Source organism: Lethenteron reissneri, chromosome 39 (genome assembly GCF_015708825.2).
Source record: "Lethenteron reissneri isolate LAM-NWPU_2019-01 chromosome 39, ASM1570882v1, whole genome shotgun sequence".
NCBI classification, from domain to species: domain Eukaryota; kingdom Metazoa; phylum Chordata; class Hyperoartia; order Petromyzontiformes; family Petromyzontidae; genus Lethenteron; species Lethenteron reissneri.
The window spans coordinates 5,796,026-5,818,871 of NC_083817.1; the positions used below are offsets into that span (position 1 = coordinate 5,796,026).

Below are 22,846 nucleotides of genomic sequence, written 5' to 3' on the forward strand. Positions count from 1 at the left end.
GGCATTACCAGTTGCATCGACGGTGTCAGGCACACCGGACTCATCAGAGCAGGCGTGGAGGGGGGATTGGTCAGGTCACTGCCATTCTGGGCTCAGGTATTTAAGATTGTTCTAATGTTTAGGAATGGACCCCATGCACGTGCTGTGTTCTTCTTCCTTGAGCTCATAGCTGAGATGCTCCAGTGCTGAGATTTGGCCCAATGGATACAGCCATTGAGTATGAGAGGTGGGGTTCGTGATTCTTCCACGTACTCAGTAGTCGATTATTATTTTTTTCCTTTTCCACATTTCAAATAAACGTTCGCTCAGAGTATTTGGTTGCTATGCATTTCCACGTTGATAAGCCACTTCCGTTGGGCTATCGTTGTGATAGCCAAGTCGCTTCTTACAAAGCTCAGCGGACCCAGACCTGGTAAAAAAAATAACATAACACTTAGGCTTTCGTGACCAATATCATCCGTAATATAGGTATTTATTTTGTGTTAAATATAAATGTGTCGTTAAACTCGCCACCGCCCGGCACAGCCAATTAGTAAGGTTTGTCACGTAAACAGAACATTCGTTACCAGTACAGCGCACCGGTGTGTTGGGGATAAAATCCATCACATTATAAACCTGAGTACGACGTTTCGCCAGTAATTACAACCAGCTTCATCAGGCAACAGTCAATTGTTCAATATGAAATCGTCGTCACCGTCATTTTAACGGTGACGTCACCGCGCCACCGGTGACGTCATCCGTCCCTTACGGCGCGCGAGTGCCGTAAAGACACCCAGCACGGCAGCCCCCCCCCCGCCCCACCACTCAACTGCCGTAAAGCATACTCGGAGAAGAGTCGTAAAGCGTCGCGGATAACAAACATGGCGGGACCCGTTCCCGAAGTGGACGTGGAGGGAGATGGCGACGACGAGGCGGCCCTCCTGGGCCTCGGCCTCTCGGGGTACACAGCTCCTTCCCCTCGTGCCACTGTCTCCCTGGTCCTCGTGGTTGTTCGCCCGTTTGGTCAGCGTGACGACACACGCGACATCCATTTGTCGTTTGATTGTTGTTTACATGCGATTCGCCACCGTGACACGAATTGGCGCGCGTGCGTGTGGCATCATCGACGTCGGTCATTGTCTAGCCGCTGCTGGATGAAAGCCTCCCCCATGACGTTGGCAGTCCTCCGTCTCCACGGCGGGGTTGTGTCTTCCTGGACGCTTTCTCTCCTTTTGCTGCCATTCCTCCACCAGTCTCGTCCATCGTAATTGCGGGTGTTTTAGGTCGCGAGCAGCAAAATCAGTCGTCATGTTGTACATGAATGCTCCCACGTCTGTGCTGCACGCGTTCAGCAACCCGCACTGACCAGCGTGGTGAAGTACGATCAGCCCCCACGACTTGTCACGGAATTGTGAGGCCCCTAATCAAGCAGTGGAATTAATACAGCCCCCTACATTATGATGATGATGCAAACTCGACTGCGTGTACTACGTGGCAAAGATGCAATGCGAATCTGACGAACCATTGCAGGTGCACTTCATCCTGTGCCCCCTGTTGCGCTCGGAATATTCCGCATTGTTGTGTCACCTCGCCGTAAAAACAACAACCGAATTCTCGCAATGCATGTCAGTCGGGCTGTCATTTCAAAGTAATTACTTCTGTTTTGGAATGGGTGAATCGTTGAACGCGTGCACAAAACTCCAATTTCCCCATCGCCATCACCTATAACATGAAATGCATAACATAGATAACGTGTTCAAGTCATCAAATTAAGCCCATAGTTCGCAATGCTAAACAATGTGTATTTGTGGATAAGGGAAACATTTGATACCAGCGTGGGATGTTACTCAACACCACCCATTTCATTCATCCACGCTATCGTGTTTTGTATTGTTTGTTATTGGAACTTTTTGACCCACCCCAACTGGACATCTTTGAAACAAAGAGCTTCATAGCTCATCGGATTTCTCCAGGATAAATAAAGATTCTGACTGAATGTGCCATGATTATGATAGTGATTACGCATATCTTTAAAGTGTCTGAATTGTACACACGTCTGTAATTTTTCGTGTAACTTCTCCATTGCTTCCTTGTGTGTGACAGGAGTGGAGAGCTGGGTAATCAATCCCACGTCTTCCCCGGATGCCCATGGGGTCTCGGTGGTGACAACTCGGTGAGTTCACATGGTGACAGATGTGTGGTGGTCTGCTTCAGGGGCATTTACGAAACTATTAAACGTTTAAACAATTTTTATTTTATCAGGTAAAAAACAAAACCGACTGAGTTGTATAACTATTTTTCAGAAGTTACCTGGCTATCACAAATGATCGCTCAACGAAGTGGCTTATGTGGACATTTATAGCAGCTAAATACTCTAAACGCACGTTGATTCAAAATGTAGAGGGAAAAACCGGAGGACCCGAAGGAAAATCCACGCGATCACGGGGAGAAAGTGCAAACTCCAAATATACAGGCGTCAGGGTTGGGATCAAACCTAGGACCTCCTTTATACCTGGCGAGGTAATTAACATCTTGCCACCGTGGCGACTTTAACCAGTAATTAAAGAAAGAAGGATTACACAGGGGAAATTTTAAGTTTCAAACGACACACAAATTAACTTCTTTCGCACCGTACGTCGCCAACCATGCTAGTCGGAAGTGTTAAAAGGCACACCACTTTTTGTGCGTATGCAAAAAAACTATATCCTAAAGAAGCACATTATGGTCCACTTGGCTTTGGCAACTATTAAAATAAATTATGAGAAAATGTGACCAATAGACAGCAGCAGTGATGTGGCAAGAGACAACTATGGATTGGTTTACCCATCCTTCGGACCCATCAGCATAAATCATACACGTGGAGTATCCCACCTCGACTCTATGGGGCCCATTAGCATGGATAATGCGAACAATAATCCTGGAAATGACAAGAGAAACCCATCACCGAATTAAAGGCAGGCTGGACCAAAAAACTGGAGTTTTCAAACAACATGCAGGAATGTGTCAACATCACACAGCCTTTGTGCATGATGCAGAAAACATCACTATTTCCAGAAGAGGAACTGGTTCCTCGTATGTCCTTCCATTGTACACTTGAGGGGTAATCATAGGGGGAAATTGTTTGGCCCAGACTTTACGGAACCTGGCATAGGGATGTTTGGTGGGGACTTTTTGTTTAATCAGGAGGGCTTGCGCTTCTTTTCTGTAGTTCCACATCTTCTAAATACAAGATGTGTGTTTTTGGGATCGTGCGTTAAATCTGTTTGAGACACATTAGAACCTCATTTGCCACCTTGCCACGCTTGTTCAATAAGCTTTCACGTGAAAACCAACGTGGAAATTTTGTTAACGGCATTGTGGAACATTTACTGCTTGGCACTAATCGAGTGGCATTAGGACAAATCGTATTTCAATATCGCATAACGTCAACCGAAAACACCATTTCACGTCACTTCCACTTCTCCCCCTCCCCCCACCAACCAAACTGTCATCAGAACAAAGATTGGTCAAGAACCTTAGAATGTGCTGTGAAGTGTGTCACACGCTGGCTGCCATCTTAAGATAGTGTTTCACACCAGTACATCTGACACTTTGTGTCTGCAACATCGTCTCAGTCCGTCTTCTCTGTGTCTGCGACATGAGCTTTGTTTTTTTATCGCCATTGCAACGACCGTATGCGTGCAGTGTGGAACAGCGTGTGGTCTAGAACACAATATGATCCCACAGGGTCGCTACAGTAAGCCAAAGTGTTTTTTGTTTTTTTAAGCGAAAAATCTTCGAGCCACAAAATGAACAAATTGCAACATTGCAAAACTTATGGGGGTGACGCAAACCGTACTGCTCTTGAAATATTATAAAGCAACCCCGTGTGCTATTCAGAGGTTTGGAGGCACAAGTTAGTGTTTCCAATTCTATTTATATATATGATGTATATTGTTCGTGGTGTATAATGTCTAGAGATGTAAATTCATACACTGCATATTTTACGTAAAAAAGTAGACGGGTTTTGGCAGAATGTGTTGCCACAATGGATGATGGCCGGTGGTCAGTAGTAATAAAGGAGTGGTAGCAAAGGGGCGAACTTGGTTGAGTGAATGTCAGCTGTTGAGACGGAGCAATGCGATTAGCTCGTGTGCAGGTTCTGCGTGGATTGATGAATTGTGAGACCTTGAGAGATGGTGACGGTTTGTCGAGCCCTTCATCCAGCAGTGGATTGACCATGGCTGATGATGCTACGTCTTCATATATTATAGAGCAATTTAGAATTTGCCTGCACAAATACATCTGTTCAAGCATCAAGTCGGTTGGTCGTCTCAATACGTGAATTCACTGATTAATTTCCCTTTATTTCAACAAACTCTGAGAGCCCCAATGAGCAGAGGTGGGACAAAGTCATTGTTATGCAAGTCCAAGTCGAGTCTGAAGTCATCAAATTCATGACTCGAGTCTGACTCGAGTCCAAGTCACATGACTCGAGTCCAAGTCACATGACTCGAGTCCACACCTCTGCCAATGAGACTATGAAACTCTCTTTTCAAGGGAGACCTGCGAAACAGGGAAAATAGACGAGTAAAAGGCTGTTGCATAACAATGAAAGTCAAATGAAAAATACCATGAACCAAAGACCATTAAAGTAGGAAAGTATTAACATAAAGCTAAATGCAGCATAACTTAACACGTAGATCTTCACAGGCAATAGTATAATTATGGTTCATATTTGAGTCAAGTCACCAAATAATTTGGCCACATTTGTGTCGTTAAGGCAGTCCACCAATCCAGGAAGTCAACCTGTCATCCTGTATTTTTTATTCTGACTTTATAGATCTCCTGGAGATGCTTGACATAGTCTTAATCAAAACCGTCCAGTCATGTGATCTAATTACTAATCTTGGTTGTGAGAATTGTTCTTCAACTCACACAGGAACTGAAACAATAATAATAATTGCCACTTTAAACGCTTGTGCATCACGCAGCATTTAAATCTGTTTGGTTATGATGTGTGGGGTAAGCATCTTAACGACACACATTTTAAGAAATTTGTTTCAACTGGATTTCAGAAACTTTCCAGTTGTTGCAACTCTTAGATAGGGAATAGGAATTTGCAGTATTTGAGTGCGTAAAATGCCCCATAATCTAAAAGGGCCTTGTGTGATAATTACATGTTATATCTCAACAGATGTTAAAGAATCCAAATTATTTTGTATTGTACCCCAGCCCTTTCAGTACCAAAACGCCTGTGGCACAGGCCAGCCTGGCCTAAGCGACAATTCGACAAAACGGTTATCAACGCAGGTCTTGCGCGAGCATGCCGCACGCATATACCGTTAGCGCGATCGACGCCGTGTTTCAATCTGCGGTTAGATGGTTTGCTTTTTCATGTATATTGCCATCGGTCGCATTGACAATGTTATAGAAAAAGGACATGCGTTGAGATCAGGTTTTTTAAAAAGTTGTTTGAACTGCGTTATGTCGGGTTGCGTCATGCAAATATCACTAATGGAAAACTGATGTACAGTAATGGAGCGGTGCTGTTGGTAAAAATAAACAATACGTTTGTAATCATTATAACTCACAGACGAGTATTGTGCGCCAGTAGGGGGGTCGGGGTTGGTTGCTTTGTGGTTTTTCCCAATGAAGTTATTCCGTGAGAAATCTTCAAATATGAAAAATGTGGACATCATGCCGGCACGCAATGGATAACGCTTTTTCAAATATCGTTACGAAATCTGTAATGTCCACTGTGAAGAAGACGGTGCATATTTTATTTGGTAAATGCGCCGCAGCGAGAGGCAAATGCGCGACCGTTTGGCAAAGTAGGTGCTTTTGTTCTTGCGTGCATGTGTGTGTGCATGTGTGTGCGTTTATGGGAGCGGTAGTAGTGTAGCCGTCAGCGCGCTGTGCTAAGAAACCGGAGAACCGAGTTCGATTCCCGCTCACGGCCAACGCCAGTGACAGTTATCTGACCCGGTCCTCGGTCGATGCAGCCTCAAATGAGCGCCTGGTTCTGTGTGCTAACATCAGCACTGAGGAGACAAAGGCGACCGGGGCATCGTGCTCGCCACCCATCATCTCATGTTCTTTGACAGCCTTAATAGGTCCCCCACTAACAGCACTGGCCCCAACAGTCTGTTAAGGCTGGGGGATCTTTGCCTTTTTCTTTTTGTGCAGTTGTGTGTAGGTGCGTGTAGGAATGTTATCGGTCCTTTGTGCTGCTCCGTTAGCGCATGGTTCTAGATTAACACTCTGCTGAGCAGTCGGCTGCGTTAATTGCGCATTTGCATTTCGGTCCAGTGCACCATGCAGGCTCGTGGTCATTAAGCATGATTGTGCTGTAATAGGCTTATTTAGCTTGCAAATGCTGTCAGCGTTAGCAATCCCTACCGTGAACACACCTGGCCGGTGGAGAGAATGCAGCACGCCGACGCCTTTGGAGCTAAATAAAAATGTGCATTTGTTTAAATTATAACTTAAAAAAAAAGAAATATATTATTATCGCACGTGAATTGTCCTGAGTGTATGTGTGTGTGTGTGTGCGCGCATGTGTGAACAATAGTGAGGAGTGGTAGTGTAGCGGTTAGCGTGCTGCGCTACAAACCCAGTGACCCGAGTTGAATTCCGGCTCACGGCCAACACCAGTAACGATTATCTAATCCGGTCCTGTGCCTCCCCTAGGTCGACTTAGCCTTAAATGAGTACCTAGTGCAGTGTGTAAACTTCGCCACTAGGGATACAAAGGCGGCCGTGAGTGGTGCTGGCCACCCACCCCCTTGTGTGTCATATTGGCCTTCATAGGTGCTCGCTAATAGCACTTGCCCCAACAGTCTGTTAAAGGTTTTTTGGGGATATTTTGGCTTTGTGTGAACAATAGGGTGCACGTGCACGTGTTTGTTTTGTAGTTTTTTTATTTAAAAAAATATGCAACACAAGCGTGTAAACAGTGCGACATGCTGTTCTCCGCTGTTGAACTAACAGTTGCGTGCTTTTCCCGATTCAGGGTTTGGCCCGTTGGCATACACGACGTGTGCGTTTAAATATCCATGCGGTTTTTTTATCGCATACGCGCACATGTTCTGCTCTTGCACGGTCAGGCTTGGACGTTGGATTACTCTATTGACGAGGAGAGCCGCGCTGTCATCAGGAAGATGTTGCAGGAGGAGGAGTATCCTTACAAAAAATCACATCACTTGCGTGCACATCGATGCACCCTCTAACCTAATTGGCATTGTTGCGATCCACTGCCTCCCTTCAGCAATGCACTGACTTGTCACAAATTGGAGTTGTGCGATGAGGATTCAAGAATCAATTTTTTTTCATGAAAAAAATCTCATTTGTATTGCTTGTTTGTATCATCTGTCTTGTTTGTGCCATTTTGTCTGTACTGTTAGCACGGTGCGAAAAAAGTTCATACATACGTTTGTACAATCTGTTTCTTTCGTATTGTCTGCCTTTTTAGTACCGTCTCGTTTGTACTGTCTGTCTCATTTCTGCTGTGTGTATTTTGTTCTCTAATTTGTACGACTTGAAATGGATTGTTACGACCATATCTCCCTTGTACTGTCTTATTCTCTGCAATATCCATTCACCTTAAGAGCTTTTTTAATTAATCGATAACGATCGGGAATTAAACGTACGATCCGATGCACGTACCATGTGTGTGAGAAATGATTGTAATGATTCGCAAAGCCCCTCTCTGCACCTACCCCGCAAAGTGCAGTCGAGAAAAAACATTCGTGGCAAACGTCGCTTTGCTCGATTGTGCCATGCGGTACTTTGACCCTTAGCGCCACGTGCCCAGCTACTACCTGACTGGCAGGGGCCACTTGGATGAGCCGATGGAGCCCCTGGGGCCCCTGGTGTCACAAGACGCCTCACTGAGGTGAGTTGCCTCCTCTGCTCGTCGTCCAACTTCTCGTCGCGGAAAGTCGCCAAGCAAACCTCAAAAAGTCGCTCGATGTTGATAGGTCAATCAATCAATGTTCTTTTGATTTCACGGAAATTCCGCTTGTAGCCAGTTACCCACCTCGTCTACACAGAACAAGAACAACAACAACATCATCAGAGTGATCCGTACGGAGGAACACGCAGCAACGGTAACGGAACGCGTCAAAGAGGTGCTGACAAAAATATTGATTGTAGAACAAAAAAATAACAATATAAACAGGCATGTTGCACCAAATAGTTAGATGCTCAACAGCCGTCAAGGTGAAAGGCTTCGGGACCGGTTCAGATAGCACTCGCCACTGATGTTAGCCGTGGCCGGCAATCAATCTCAGACCATTGACTTCGCAACGCAGGGCGCTGTGCCTTTTGTAACTTTTTTTGTAACTTCTGGATTGTTTTTAAGTATCCAAATGTAAAGATAAAGGTGCAGCTGTGCAATTTCATAATCACACCACTGCTGGTGTCAAGGGCCTCCACTAGAGGAGGCTCTAGATAGCTGCCCCCTTGTTGAGGGTATTTGGCCTACTCTTCCACGCTGGCCAGACACAACCAACTGTGGGGGTATCCATTATTACTGCCGGGCAGAGAGAGGCAGTCGCAGTTTGAGAAAATGAAACCCACTGTTTCGACTGCCACGCCAGGAGATGGAATCGAACCGGCGACCTCTGGATTACAAGTCCAAATGTGCCAACCGTTACACCATTTGTGGTAGCGTATCATACAGTGTGTGTGTGTAATCACTGTGGGTAGAGGTTTCATCCCTCCAGGGTAAAAGGCCTAAAAACACAGGAATGTAAATGCTCCGGCACTCTTGCCACCTGTCCCTTGCCTCGTGTGACAAGTAAAGTTTCGGGCCCACGGGTGATTTACCCCCCCCCCCCCGCACATGACAGGTCACACTGACGGCTTTCGCGGCGTGCGCTCTCGAACAATTAGTCCTGCGCGTGTTCACCACAGTAGAAACCACGGGTTGGTTTTCCTTTGCTCTTTAAGCCGAAAAGTTCGGCGAGCTTCAAGGTGGGCAAAATTGCAACTTTGCAAAACGTACAGCGCTGTGGCACAACTCGATGTTCTTGTTATGATCACAAAGGGACCCCCCCCCCCCTCCCCTCCATGTGTTATTCAGAGGTTTGAGATGGATCGGGTTGACGTTTTCTTCGATATAGTATTTTTCATGTTTGAAAATACCCAAGATGAAGCCCTTAACACACCGTGTTGGTTTGTTTGATTATACTTCACCACGTTGGTCAGTGCGGGTTTTGGGGGGCACCGTGACTGGTTTAGGCATCGCTCCTGATGGTCGGGATTAGAACTCGGGTCGCTGCGTTCATAGTGCAGTGCACTCTGTTGTGTCTATACCTTACAACTCGCCTCTGTGTAACCGCTCAAGCGCCACATATGGTCTGCTGATGTAAATGAACACTGTACATGTTTATTTGTATATTATAAAGCAATATAGAAGTTGCTTGTACAATAATCTGTTAAAGCATTTAGTCACTTGGACATCACATGTGCAAAATCTATATTTCCTTTATCTAAACATTGAGACTGGCAAGTCTCTCTTTCAGTTGAGACCGAGGTGTAACTCACATGAGATTAAATATAGAAGTAATCATCACCCCCTCCTGGCAGACTAATGCCTGCTTGGAGGCCAGGTTTCGTAGTCACTTTGTGGCACACAGGGTGAGCTGCCACACCGAGGAAGGGGGGTGGTCCTTTGAAACATGTTGGGATGAGATGCAAGTCACCTCTCGTGTGTAAATCGCTCTAAGGCACCCCGGCGTGAAAAGGCGCATTCTCCAAAACGGATCGCTGTCATTACGATTACAGAGCAGATACGAGGAGCACGAGCAAGTGTTGTAACATTGAAAATCGCAATAAGTGGAAGGTGTAGTTCGCCGATGTTTTCCGGTAGTACCGCGTGTTGCTCAGCTTGATGTTCGACTTCTCGCTGCACGTGCCGGGAGCATCAGGAACTGAACCAAATTCATTTCATTTTTTTTACTGAAACGACGTGTCACGCTGAAAAAGAAAAACATCCAAAACACATCGGAGAACTATGTGCATAACTGCAAAAACTAACGTCGGTAAAAATTTAAGGTGTCCGTAAACCAAACTCATTAATGTCCGTGCGCGAACTGGCGACTTGCGGGCATTTTCTCAAACCCCCACGGCAGTGCACGTTGACAGCGTTCAAACAGAGCTCGTTTTTAATTTCGTGTTCTATCTCCTCCTCTTGGCAGCCCCGTGAAAAGAAAATCTGCCAAAGGCAAGGGGTGAGTGGATCGAAATCACCACCACTTGTGTAAAAAGTAAAGTATGTATGTGTGTTTGTTGAACTTCTTTCGCATGGTGCATAGCCATCCGTGCTAATCGGAGGTGCACGCATTCACCAAACACATCGGAGCTAATTCCTCATTGCTGACAATAACAAGCAGTGCAGTCGTACAACATGTGTCACGTTGGGACGGTCATGTGAGTACTGTAAAATGTATAGGTAAAGGAGCAGCCCTGCATCTTCTTGCTGACACCACTGCTTGCAGAATGGCTTACGGTGGACGGGAACACGAGATAGCACCTCCCTATAGAGTCTAGAGGGTGTCTTAGCCTGACTCTTTCACGCCGTCCAGATATCTGAAACAGGTCAGAGTACCAACACTTTACAAGCACCGCACGCGACCTTGCCGATCGACTCGCTGTGGTGCACTCAATTGTACTGCTGGGTGGACAGAGGCGGGTGTGGGGTGGGGAATAAAATAAAAAATACTTGCTCATTATTTCAACTGCTGCACCGGAAGATCAGATCGAACTGGGCGACCCCTAGATTGCAAGTTCAGTGTGCTAACAATTACACCGCGGCAGCGTCCCTTGAGGAATGTAGCACAGGCATATTGAATAAGAGCAGCTGTGTTTGGCGCAAAGTGCAGTGATCTTTTTGTGGCAGCTACACGCTTAACACAACGATGACGGTTTCTGTTGGGAAAATCATATTTTTGACGTAAATTAGGAAAATTGCTTTAAGACAACTCCGTGTTTAAAGGAAGACACAACTCAAAACACACAGCAGTTTCCTTGCAGCTCAACGCCAAGAGGCTATGTCCCAGGCGTTGCGACACGAATGTAATGTAAAGCTTCGTAATTAAATGTTAAAAAATGTAAGTAACAGCTCAGGCGAACACACCATCACAGTGTGACACGTTAATATACACAGGAGTGATGCGACAGTTACTTAACTACCGCACACCGAACTCATACTTCAACAGAGGAATTTTTTATTATACAGGTTTTTTTTGCTTAGATCGTGTAAATATATGAATGTGTCCTTAAACCCGCCACCACCCGACACAGCCAATTAGTAAGGTTTGTCACGTAAACAGAACATGCCAATTTGTTTCACGTCACATTTTCACATGATCTAACCCAAAAGAAACCTGTATTACGGATGATATTGGTTGCGAAAGCCTCCGTGTTGAGATACATTTTTGTTCACATTAATAAATGGTCACACTCATGTCAGATAGCCCAGAACGCACAGCCCATAGCGACATTTATTTACTACGAGCTAAGTTACCCGGCTTTGCACGGGTCTCAGTAATACAGGCTGGGGAGGGTAATTAATTGAAGGCAGCTGAACCTTGCCACTGGAGCAGCATAGCCCTGTAGGTTGTCCTTTCCAGGTCATCGTATGGCAGTAGCTGCAAGAAGTAGACATGGAAGCAATACAAACTAATGGATCGGAAGCGTAAATTAAGTGAGGGTAGTATGAAAAGGCAGACTTTTCCATGAGTACTGTCTAGTATTATAGAACATTTCATAATGTGTTTGCGCGTGTGGCAAACCGGGAGTAGTGATAATGGCCTGGGCTTTTGTACGTGGCGAGAGAGGGGCGGGGGGGGGTGTACAGCGGCGGGCAGGTTGAACTGTATAGGCGTTACACGTGTTGCAGGTGAGCAGGGAAGTTAAAAATAGTGCTAAAACACACTCACACATCCTTGACTATGCATGAGAATTTTGGGGTGTGTCGGCTTCATGGTGTTGGCGAAATTTGTTTCACACACACACACACACCCGCAAAGGCTACTTTATTTTTATAGATATAATAGCATTTTTGTTCTCGAAACACAACTGTACACATAGTTTGACTGTGACCAAATCACTCGGAATGCGCCTTATCTCACCAGATCTCAGAAGCTAGATAACGATGACCTGCGCGAAAACCACTGCACAATAGGTGCTATAGGTTGTGGAGCTATGTGGTGAGTAGCCGGCGGCGGTGAAAAAATATCCGTTGTTGTACTATACTTTTATGCTACCACGTCTATACTCCCAACCTCTACCAACGTGTAGTGCAACTCCCCCGACCTGTCACGGAGTGGGGCAGCTCTCATCCGTCAGTGGATTTACAAGCAAGCTCTGCATGCACACATGACGTATCAGGGTAGTTGTTGGCAAAAGTACACTTTATATCGGTGTTTGGCAAAAACATGTATTATTTTGAACTTCTTTCGCACCGTACATAGCCAACCGTGCTAATCTGGGGTGCGGGGGAAAGACAACAAACTAAACAAAAACAGCAGTTTTCAAGAAATTCGTGTTCAATCTCGATTTAAAAGTGTATGGCTCCAGAAGGAGAGCGTTCCAGACAGCCGCAGAAGCGCATCTGAAAGCGCGCGAAGCGGTGACCGTCCTTGTTCGATGGCTCGCCAAAAGCCACTGCGAGGATGACCGGAGTTAGTGTGATGGTTTATGTTCCTTGAGATCAGCAAGGTAAAATGTCAATTTTCTCTGTTACCAAATGGCAGTGCATCGACATTAAGATGTGAAGCTCGAGCAGTCTCAAGTGCTCAACACAAATAGCACGTGTAAGACCGACCGTCTGGATGACAGAGAAGCTTCGATACGCACATCGAAGGAATCCAACCCAATGTGGATTTCGAGGGACCGAGTGATGGCACTGCTAAGCTGCGTGTGTGTGTGTCCTGTCAGCAGGAAAGCGGCCGGTAAAACATGTGGTACCTCATTCTCCACCGGTGGTGGCGGCAGTGGTGGCGGCGGCAGACACGGTCTCTGGAGCTCCTCGGAAAAGGCCGCTTTTGAGGAAGGGCTGGTAAATGAATGCGTGCAGTCGCCACGATTCCGTGACGGTTGTAATGAGCCTCGCCGACGCTTGTGATTGTTGCGACGGTCTTTAGCTACGACACTGTTCCTGTAACACGGAACCCACGACCAAATCACCCAGAATACGTTCCGATCTTTTCAGGCCTCGAGGCGATCATCATGCATAACAGGTGCTATAGGCTTCCCTGCAGTGCTGCATTCTGTGCTGTAGAGAGCAGTGCAGAAAAATCTGTTTCACTATACTACTATGCTTCTGCATACATGCTCCCCGCCTTCAATGACCTGCACTGACCAGCGTGGTGAAGTATGGTTGAATAACCGCCACACGACCCTCGCCGCGTCGGGATTTCCTCATCCATTGGTGGAAAAAGGGCCGTTGCGTGTACATTGGAAGACAGAATGGCGTTGAAGTGGAAAGGCCTTTTTCTGCAGTGCATAGGTTATAGCCGCCTATGACGATGATCAACCCTAGAGTGATGGAGTTACTCCAGATATCATGAATACCTGTTTATAGGTGTGTCAATATAATCACAATTCTCTCTGAGAATAGGCCTTCAACGCTGAGTTGATTGAGTGCTGGACTGGGTATATTGGTGGTATGGTTGTTGCTTAATACAATCGCATCCTGTTCACATTTTATTTTTATTCAGAGAGCTTCTAAGGCTATCAATAAAGATCTCCGTCCAGCAGTGGCTGGATGAAAGTTGACGACGCTCATGGCGACGGTTTCTCTTTTCATCCAGGCACAGTATGGGAAGAGATGGACGAAGCTATCCGAGCTGATTCCATCGCGCACGCTGTTGCAAGTCAGGAGCTACGCGCGGCACTACCTCAAGCACAAGGTGGGTCGCACGGGAGGCGACAGGCGCAGTTTATCTTCTTGCGCTCTCGTGCGTTGCAAGAGGGAGCCCCGAGTCGGGCAGCGTAATGCAGCCGTGGCGTTTTAGTTAGACAATGGGAAATTATAACCTGACAACACTGGACAGGTTAGTTCCAGCAATTATCCATAAATTATCTGGGTAATTGCGAAGTTTATACGCCATGGTTTTTTATTTAATTTTTATTTTCGTTTTGAAAGTCACACATTTCATTGCCTGGTTCTCTGAGATAAAGAAGAATGTTTTTTTAAACTGTCTGAAAATGTTAAAAAAAAATTTTGCTGACAAAATCTTTTTCTTGTAATTAGAGTTTTCAGGGTGGTCCTGGTTTGGGATATTTTTCTGGTTCCTTTTTATTTTCAAGGAGTGTTTTCATTGTGGGGACAAGAGCGGAGTACCTTGAGATACCCCCCCTCCCGCATGAGAAGGAATATCACTCGAAAGATTCGCAGAGGCATGATCCTAAACCCGCTTGCCGTACTGCCATCTCTTGGTTCAGGTTTGGGAGTGTCACATATCTGCACGTGATCCACCCAACCCTTGCCTCCAAAGCCGCTGCATCACAAGCATGTGCCACCAAGCCCGGCTGCTTCTGATGTCTGTGGTCCCATTTCTGTTGTATCTGACGGGGAGTTACTGCAGCATCTACAGTCGATGATAGATATGAAAACAGATGACGATATTGTATATTCTGGGGTTTCTCGAATGCCAATCCTCATGATGCACTCCATTCTGCCTTTTCACGTCTTCCACACTTTCTTCGAATGTAAATTAAGTCATTATAAGCTACAGGCGTACGATGATTGCTAAACCGCGTCACGGGGAACACACTCACGCGCGCGCCGTAGACGTCTTTGAAATCCAGCGCTCCATTCTTAGTGTGGCACATGGAGTTGTCCGGAGCACCAAAGTTTGTTTCGGTTACGCGTTTGATCAGCAGAATAGGTTAACCGGCAGCGGCGACGGCTCCGAGTTCACGGCGGGTTCCTCCGGCTCGGGCTCAGAGACTGCCGTCGCTTCGGGCGACTCCACCGAGCCTCTGGTGGGCGGGCTGGCGGGGAGCGAGACGGTGCGCGTGCGGACGCTGTCCGACGGCTCCGACTCCGAGGTGGAGGTGGACGTCCTGGAGAATGAGCGAGGAACCGGCTCGGAAGCTTCCGACACGGAGGACGAGAGGGAGGGTGGCGAGCGAGGAGGACGAGTAGGAGGGTGCGACGTGACTGGGCGGAGCGGTGACCGTGGCGACACCGCTCCGGCTGTGTCAAGCAGCGAGCTGGATGACCACGCGGCGGCGGCTCTCGAGCTGTGTCCGACACCACGTGGCGAATCTGACGTGAAACAGAGAAAGGGGAACGATGCTGACGATGACAATGACGATGCTGGTGGTGGCGCGGTCAGCGGCGGCGGTGGTGGTGGTGGAGGTGGTGGTGACTGTGACAACTGTAACATTCCGGAAGAGAGAAACGTCGCGGACAAATTTGATGGCACGGAGCTGGAGGAGCCGTCTCAGCGGAAAGACGCAGACGACGACGCCGGCAGCAGCGGCAGGCGGCAGGACAACCAAAACAAGCATAACGAGGAGTACGAGGAAGAGGAAGAGGAGGAGGAGAGCGAGGAGGTGGAGGAGGAGGGGGCGGCGGCACCTTTACAGGAGCTGTTGCTGGAGCCGGATGTGATCACTGACGCAGAGAGGAGAGCGAGCGAGGAGTTTTTCCAGGGGAGGCCTTCAAAGACGCCCGAGCGCTATTTAAAGATCCGCAACTACATCGTGGAGGAATGGTATGCTTGTTCAATGAGACGAATCCAGACAATTTTACAAAAGTCATGATGCATGTGCATGGATCCAACGTGTTTGTCCTCGAAAGTATTTAGTTAAGAGGCATGGAAGCCGACAGCTAACTGTATATTAGAATTAAATTTGTTTTCGCTCTAGCCAAGTTTTCGGGCTGTTTTTGAACAGGGTAAGTCCCTAATAGCGACGCAACTTAATGCTACAATTTCATTCATATTTACTCATCTTTACGAGAGGGGTGCCCCCTCCCGCGTTACAGACGGACATGGCTATTGCGTAAACACTTTCAGCTATTGGTTGGAGAGCGTTAAAGAGGTACAGTGCTCTTGTAGCTACACACCGAGGCTGTTTGTGAGACCCTGCTCTGCCTGTGGGCAGCGGTAGTGCAGCGGTTAGCGTGCTCCGCTACGAACCCGGCAGCCCGGGTTTGATTTCCGCTCACCGTCAGCCTGGTACGGTGTGTAAATATCACCGCTAGCGAGACAAAGGCGGCTGAAGGCGTGGTGCGGGCCACCCACCCGCTCGTGTGCCGCGCCGGTCTTCATAGGTGCTCGCTAACAGCACTTGCCCTAACAGTCTGTTCAAGGCTAATACAGGGGATATATTTCTAGGTTTTGTTATATCTGTATGCACATGAGCAAGCCCACAAATGTATTTGCTGTCTTAAGGCATTACGCGTGATCTTCGTCTGTTGGCTACCAGGGAGAGAATCCGTCCGCGCTACCTCAACAAGACGGCCGTGCGATCCGGCCTCAAGAACTGCGGTGACGTCAACTGCATCGGCCGCGTGCACACGGCTCTTGAGCGGCTCGGAGCCATCAACTTCGGCTGCGGTGAGCCCTGATGCAGCACCGCCATCTGGGCTGGTGTAGTGCATGGGTGGGTCGGTGGGTTGGGTGGGTGGGTGGTGCTCTGTGGGAGTGTGCGAGAACGAATGGGTGGATGATGTGAGGTGTTAGGTAGGTAGATTGGTGGTGTGGTGTGGTGATGCCATGGTTGGATGAGTGGGTGGGTGGCTTGGTAGCAAGTAGGTTGGTAGCTAGTTTGGTGAGGGCATGGGTGGGTTGGTCGGTAGGTGGCTTTGTTGGTGGTTGAGTGGCTGTGTGGGTAGTGGCTGGTTGGTGTGGTGAGGGGGTGGGTGGGTGGGTTGGTAAGTGGGTGTTAGGGTTGCCACAGTTTGGCAGTACTCTGATACATCATACGATAATAGTATCCACAAAAATCATATCGTCGGTTTTGCTAAATGTTACGTCATAGTTGCCATTGCTTGTGCAGTTTTTCTTTTATTTTTTTTTCTGGACAAAATATAAAAAATATAGACTCAATGAAAATTATACTCTTTGGTTCTTTCGGTAAAGTCACGTAGGTATAAAATAAAATAAATCCCGACATTTCGGGCGCAACACAAGCGTCCGTTATCATAAATCACCTATGTGATTTATTTTATTTTATACCTACGTGACTTTACCGAAAGAACCCAAGAGTATGGATTCCTGCAGTCACGAAAACTTCAAAACAAAATCAATGAAAATTGTATATGAATAGCTAGTATCCAATAAATTAATGATTGTTAAACTGTTTCCCCGAGTAACTGAAGGGGGGTGATGATAAGAGTTAGTTAATTATTTTCGATGTAACTGACAGCATGTGCATTATAAGTGTTCTAGATTCCGATGACTGGAAAGCCATTTGGCAAGATTAAGTCGAGGCAACTACAGTTGAATAACATTCGTGATCTATTTTGTACCCGAAGCAGAGAGAAGCACACAAAGAATACAACATAAATCACGAGACTGTGAGAAACTGATATCGCGATAATTGTCATATCACAATTTTTTTTATCTTGTATCATATCGTGAATAGTTATATCGCCGCCACCCGAGTGAATGAGCGGGTGTGCAGGTCAGGAAGCTTAGAGGGTCTAGTAGGTGTGAGCGAGGGGAGAGGAGAGGGGCGGCAGTGGTGATGGGGAGAGGGGCGGGGGGGGGGCAGGCAGGGGGAGGTGGCGACAGACAGTAGTGGGCGAGAGGTCAGCAACCTCTCACTCGGCCTATCCGTCCCAGGCCAAGAAACTCTGTGTTCCGCACTGCTCCCGATTGACTACGGGAATTGGCATCACATACCTCCCCCGCCTATTTGTAGCGGATGCAATTTAAAAATAACCGGGTGGAGACACCGGATCTTGGCAGGTGGTGAGAGCCTTGAGGGTTGCCGCGACGTCACAAGCCACTCCGCTTACTGTAGGCGCTGCCTCGCTCCACTACGGTTTTGCTCTACGGTGATCGGCATCAACGCCGTTCCTCCCAACCTCACCGCCAAAAACCACCCCTGCCCCTCCCCTCCGTGTTGTTCCTCCACTGCAGAGCTGGCGGTGTGCAAGCGCCCGCGGGTGGTGGGTGGCGCGCGTGGTGGTGTGGGGCGTGGTGGCACGGGCTGGCCTGATGGGGCTGATGATGATGGTTCCGTCGCGCTGGCACACAGGCTACAGTCCATGGTGAGTGGCCGTTTACTTTCTCGCTGAATATTCTCAGGGCCACTGATAGACTGCATGTATGTTGACCTTCTTTCGCACCGTACGTAGCCAACCGTGCTAATTGGATACTTGAAGTGGGCATGTGCCTAATAATCTTGATCGTATTCAAGTCCCTAGGCCTATTGGGCCTTTGGGACATGACCGTTTCCTTTACTGATATCTCTTTATAATTCTCTCACTATGGCTGAGACTAGTAGCCGCAGCCATGGCAAGAGTTTCTGGGTACTCAACCCTGGACAGATCTGGCTGAAGTTAAGCCCCGATGGTGAGTGGTGGTGGCAGTGGTTGCAATGGTGATTGTAGTCGCAGGGCAGTTTGCCTGGATTGAAAGGACATCTTGATGGCACCGGTGAAGGCTGCCCCACTCATCGGCAAAGCCTATGACGCCAACGGGGCGAGGTTACATGACTGTGTGGATTGGCCTCGTGGGCTGCATCATGTTTACATGGTTCAAACAGCGATCAGGTAGAGCATCGTACCTGGTTCCTACTGTGGGCTACAAGTGTCTCCGTTGGTTCGACAATTAAGAAGATTTTGCTTGATCAGTAACGGCTTCTTAATGACGTTGAGCTGTGTAACGAGTGGTGACCTACAGTGCAGCGTATTTGATGATCAGTTTTTCTGAGAAGCTATAGCTATTCCTCCTGCACGGATCAATCAACTCGCCCCATTCGTAAATAACACTTCCATGGACCACAAAAAATATAGAACAGAATGAAATTTTATATGATTTTATTTTTTATGCAGTCATTGATGAATGGGCTAAATCCATCAACTCTGACTCATTTTCAATATTAAAAACTAATTTCCTTAAAACTGCTTTTTGTATTCAGTTTGTTGTCCTTCCCCCTGCACCTCCGATTTGCACGGTTGGCTACGTACGGTGTAAAAGTTCAACATACGCACATACATACACTTGATAACTCGGTTTAATCACAGCTGGTGGCGGCTTGCCTGCATTGAAACGCAGACTCTCAGCAGCGCCGACTCAACGTCTCTGAACTTCTGAGTCACCCCACCACCGGAAACTCTTCCTCCTTTTGATTTCTGCAGCGCACGAGGAAGCGACGTGTGAGAGACTCCTCGGGAAACTGGTGCAGCGAGCGCGAGCTGGAGGGACAGACGTACGAGGTACGGAGACATTTCACTCGTGTTCCCCCCTCCTTCCCACGTACGTGAGCGTTCATTTACAATGAAAGCCACAGCAGCCACCAGTCGCCCGCTGCGTGCGGTCTGCTGTCGTCAGTGGCTTGCTCGCGTTGTTTGCGCGGCGTGACTAAATCAGAATCTTAATTTCGACTGCAGGAATCCATAATTACCCAGCAATATGCCGGTACTCGTCAGATCTCAGAAAGCTGAGCGCGGTTAAGCCCCGGCTAGTGCCTTGGACGCGTAACCGCCATGCATAATCGTCGTTGTAGGCTCCTGCAGGGCTGCGTTGGGGGCACCAGAGGGCAGTGGCCCAAAATCCATTGTCGTACTCCCGTATTTGTGTTCCCAGTCTTCACCAAACCCACATTAACCAGCGTCTTACAGTATGGCTAATTAACCCCCCATTCCCTGCACGGAGTGGGCAGGCACTCTCCCATCATTCGAGTGACAAAGGGCTAAAACGCATACATATTTTTTTTATTGTTATATTACATTGTTATTGTAATACCACACGTTTTTTACGATCTCCACTACTTATCGAAAAAACATTCCTCAAACCGGAAGAATTTTTCACCACCGAATATTATTGGCGAACGTCGATGGATCGGGGGGAGGCCTTCGTTTCACCAGTGGGATAGAGCATGGCCCTTGCCGACGGTGCCGATGGTGACGAGTGCTGCTGTGTGACTGCAAAGCACCTGACGGCAGAGGAGCTGGCGGAGAGGAGACGACGCCAGGAGGCGGAAGAGGAGGCGCGGCGAGCAGAGCGCGGGACGCGGCCTCAAAAGCGACCGCGCGGGTGTGACCGCTCTCCCTGCTACCGCACCGCCACCATCATAAACAACATTATACACACCGCCACAGCCACACGGTCACACACACCATCATACATTGCCGTCACACCATTGTACAGGCCACAGCGTCACACCATCGTACACACCGTCATAGCGCCACAGGCACACCACCACACCATCATACACATAGCCACTGCCACACCATCATACACAGTCACACCCACACCGTCACACCACCACACCATCATACACACCATCATACACATAGCCACTGCCACACTGCCACACCATCATACTGTCACAGTCACACCCACACCGCCACACCACCACAGCTTTACCGTCAACTCGTCATACGCACCGTCATACAAACCGTCACACCACTACAGCCACACCATGACCCATAACCAACATTGTCCCACCACCACCCGAACACCAATAATATGTACCACCCTGCCCATTTCACAAACTCACTGTCCCACTGCTCCAATGCCAACATTGCCCCGTTCCCTCCATTCATCCCACCACACTTCCTGACTCACTGCCCCACTATATTCTTTCCCAATGACCCGTATATTCCACCACCATCGAAACCATTGGTATCCCTGCCACCATCCCATCATTGCTACCACCACCACCACAATAATAATATAATCAAACTATACACAACCTACATTTCAAATTAATTAAACTGATTGAGGGAATAAGGATCTTGATATAGCATGTAATAATCGTTGTTGTCGTCATCCCTATGTAGTTCTCTGTGCCCCTTCCGGCTGGTGCCGTGTTCTTCGTTCACAGCAGACAGGCCGGTACGTCCGCACAGCACAAGAGTTGTCCTGTTTCCATGCGGTATCGCTCTTTCTGTGTTCGTGTTGTTTTCACCCCGCATTGTCGCACCCTCCAGATTCGACTTCACCGCCCACCAGCGGCCGACAGTAACGAACGACGCTGTCAATGGCATCGTCCTTGCTCATTTACCCTGCCACTCGTTCGCCAGTTTCCACAAATTGTTCGGTCGATAAGCCCCGGCAGCTCTTCGAGCCGTGCGAGAGAATGTCGGGGGGGGGTGGGGGGGCATGCGTTGACTCGGAGGCTCGGATCTCGGTGCCCCTGACGCGTTTGTACGTTCGACCTGGCCGCGAAACATCGGTTAATTCCTCTCCCTGTTGTTTCCCCCCGTCGCAGGCACCGTTCCGAGTTTTGGTGCGCGCAGACGCCTTGATCGTGATGGACATTGTGAGTGGCGCGTGCGTACGGTAACGTTGCTGGCAAATTGACGCGAGAAGCTTAAACTGTTCATGACTTAAAAACTAATTAAATAGGTATGCAGGTTTGTTTTGACGGCAAGGCGCTTTGGTCAATCGATGAAATGTTATTTCCTCTGGGTAATGAATTGCCAACCTGGGTCACTGCCAATACCATTAAGGACACATCGAAGCAACTGGGTAGCTGGAGGGGGAGGTTGGTTGGGTGATTTGTCCAGGATTCCATTTAAGGTTTCAGCCATCTATGATTAAACCGGATTCTCACGAGCAACCAGATAATAGTCTCAGTCCAGTCACCAATAACTGTACAAAAAAGATGATAAATATTTGTTTGATTGCTGATAAAGTGACTTTAGATTTAAGTCATAATAATAATGCAATTTATCACACGCATAATTTCAGACAAAGCCATATGCCCGACAAAAACAGATGAACGTCTCTTTCATCATCATCATTTTCCGGGACTGTGCTCTGACGCAGAGTGGTGCACTGCTCGCCGCGACATTTCCGAGTAGATATTTATCATCTCTTGCCGTTAACACCAGTGGCACAGCTGGCATATAATTCGAAGAAAGGAAACGCAAATCAAAGGGGGGAAAGCATCTTCTAAAGGAGTGGACAAAGCTGGCGGGCAAACGCAGGGGGCCGAGTGATCGCGGTGCAAGAGCCGCTCGACCGTCAACAACGATTTAACGGGAAGCGCTGGATTTATTGACCCAAGCTGGAGACAACATGTTTTCATTAATAACTTGGGACAATAAATAGTTTGGTGGCCGTGGTTAAAGCACTGACGCATCGACTTAGAACAAGAAAATAGAAAGAGAAGGAACAACAGCAAAAAAACCTACGAAAATAAGGGAATCCGTGTTTAAATTTTCTTTCGGGGGTAAAGTTGAGCGGGTCGGTGCGGTGTGGGGGGAGATCGGGGCTTTGAAAGGGGACCCTGTTATCAGGGCCACCGGGAGAACTGAAGGTCGCAACCCCCGCGCTCCCGTTGTGCCCGACTCATCGTGACTGGGTGGGGGGGGGAAATGGCAAAGCCCGAGACGCGGCGTAACAACAAACACGGAGAGCGGGTTTAGCAGAGACTTCACAAGGGAAGTCAGGTGCAGAAACATCGTTCCTCCGCGTGGGTGCTTTGGGGGGGTTGATCCTCCATTGCTTTTGCGACCTCACAGTGTGTAAACACTCACATGTGGCTCACCCGATTTGTAACCAAGGGAGTTCGTGGGAAAACCAATATGTTCAACATCATAAAGTCCCCTCCTGGTCCCTCCCATAGGAATGTGGAAGTTGTACTGCTGGTTGAGGACCGGCAGTGAAGATGGAAGATGAACATTTCCCAATGTTCTGTTGAGCATGGGGGTGTTTTGAGCGCTCGCTTAACCAACGTC

The 22,846-nt window shown here is 47.9% G+C and overlaps 1 protein-coding gene across 4 annotated transcripts in view; it reads left to right on the plus strand.

Annotated features, from left to right (window-relative positions):
• Nucleotides 1-825: 825 nt before the first annotated feature.
• The window catches only part of MYSM1 (Myb like, SWIRM and MPN domains 1), a 29,558-nt gene continuing 7,537 nt past the window's right edge, over nt 826-22,846 (plus strand). For 2 of the 4 annotated variants that reach the window (XM_061567814.1, XM_061567818.1), the window contains exons 1-14: nt 826-940; nt 2,083-2,152; nt 7,068-7,138; nt 7,775-7,855; nt 10,164-10,196; nt 12,910-13,027; nt 13,782-13,880; nt 14,854-15,695; nt 16,411-16,541; nt 18,072-18,202; nt 19,295-19,372; nt 20,089-20,192; nt 20,942-20,996; nt 21,373-21,423. In XM_061567814.1, the coding sequence (XP_061423798.1) occupies nt 861-940; nt 2,083-2,152; nt 7,068-7,138; nt 7,775-7,855; nt 10,164-10,196; nt 12,910-13,027; nt 13,782-13,880; nt 14,854-15,695; nt 16,411-16,541; nt 18,072-18,202; nt 19,295-19,372; nt 20,089-20,192; nt 20,942-20,996; nt 21,373-21,423 (1,944 nt within the window). In that variant the 5' untranslated portion in view covers nt 826-860. The remainder of the gene's footprint in view (nt 941-2,082; nt 2,153-7,067; nt 7,139-7,774; nt 7,856-10,163; nt 10,197-12,909; nt 13,028-13,781; nt 13,881-14,853; nt 15,696-16,410; nt 16,542-18,071; nt 18,203-19,294; nt 19,373-20,088; nt 20,193-20,941; nt 20,997-21,372; nt 21,424-22,846) is intronic. The other 2 variants (XM_061567815.1, XM_061567816.1) reach the window with 2 other exon arrangements.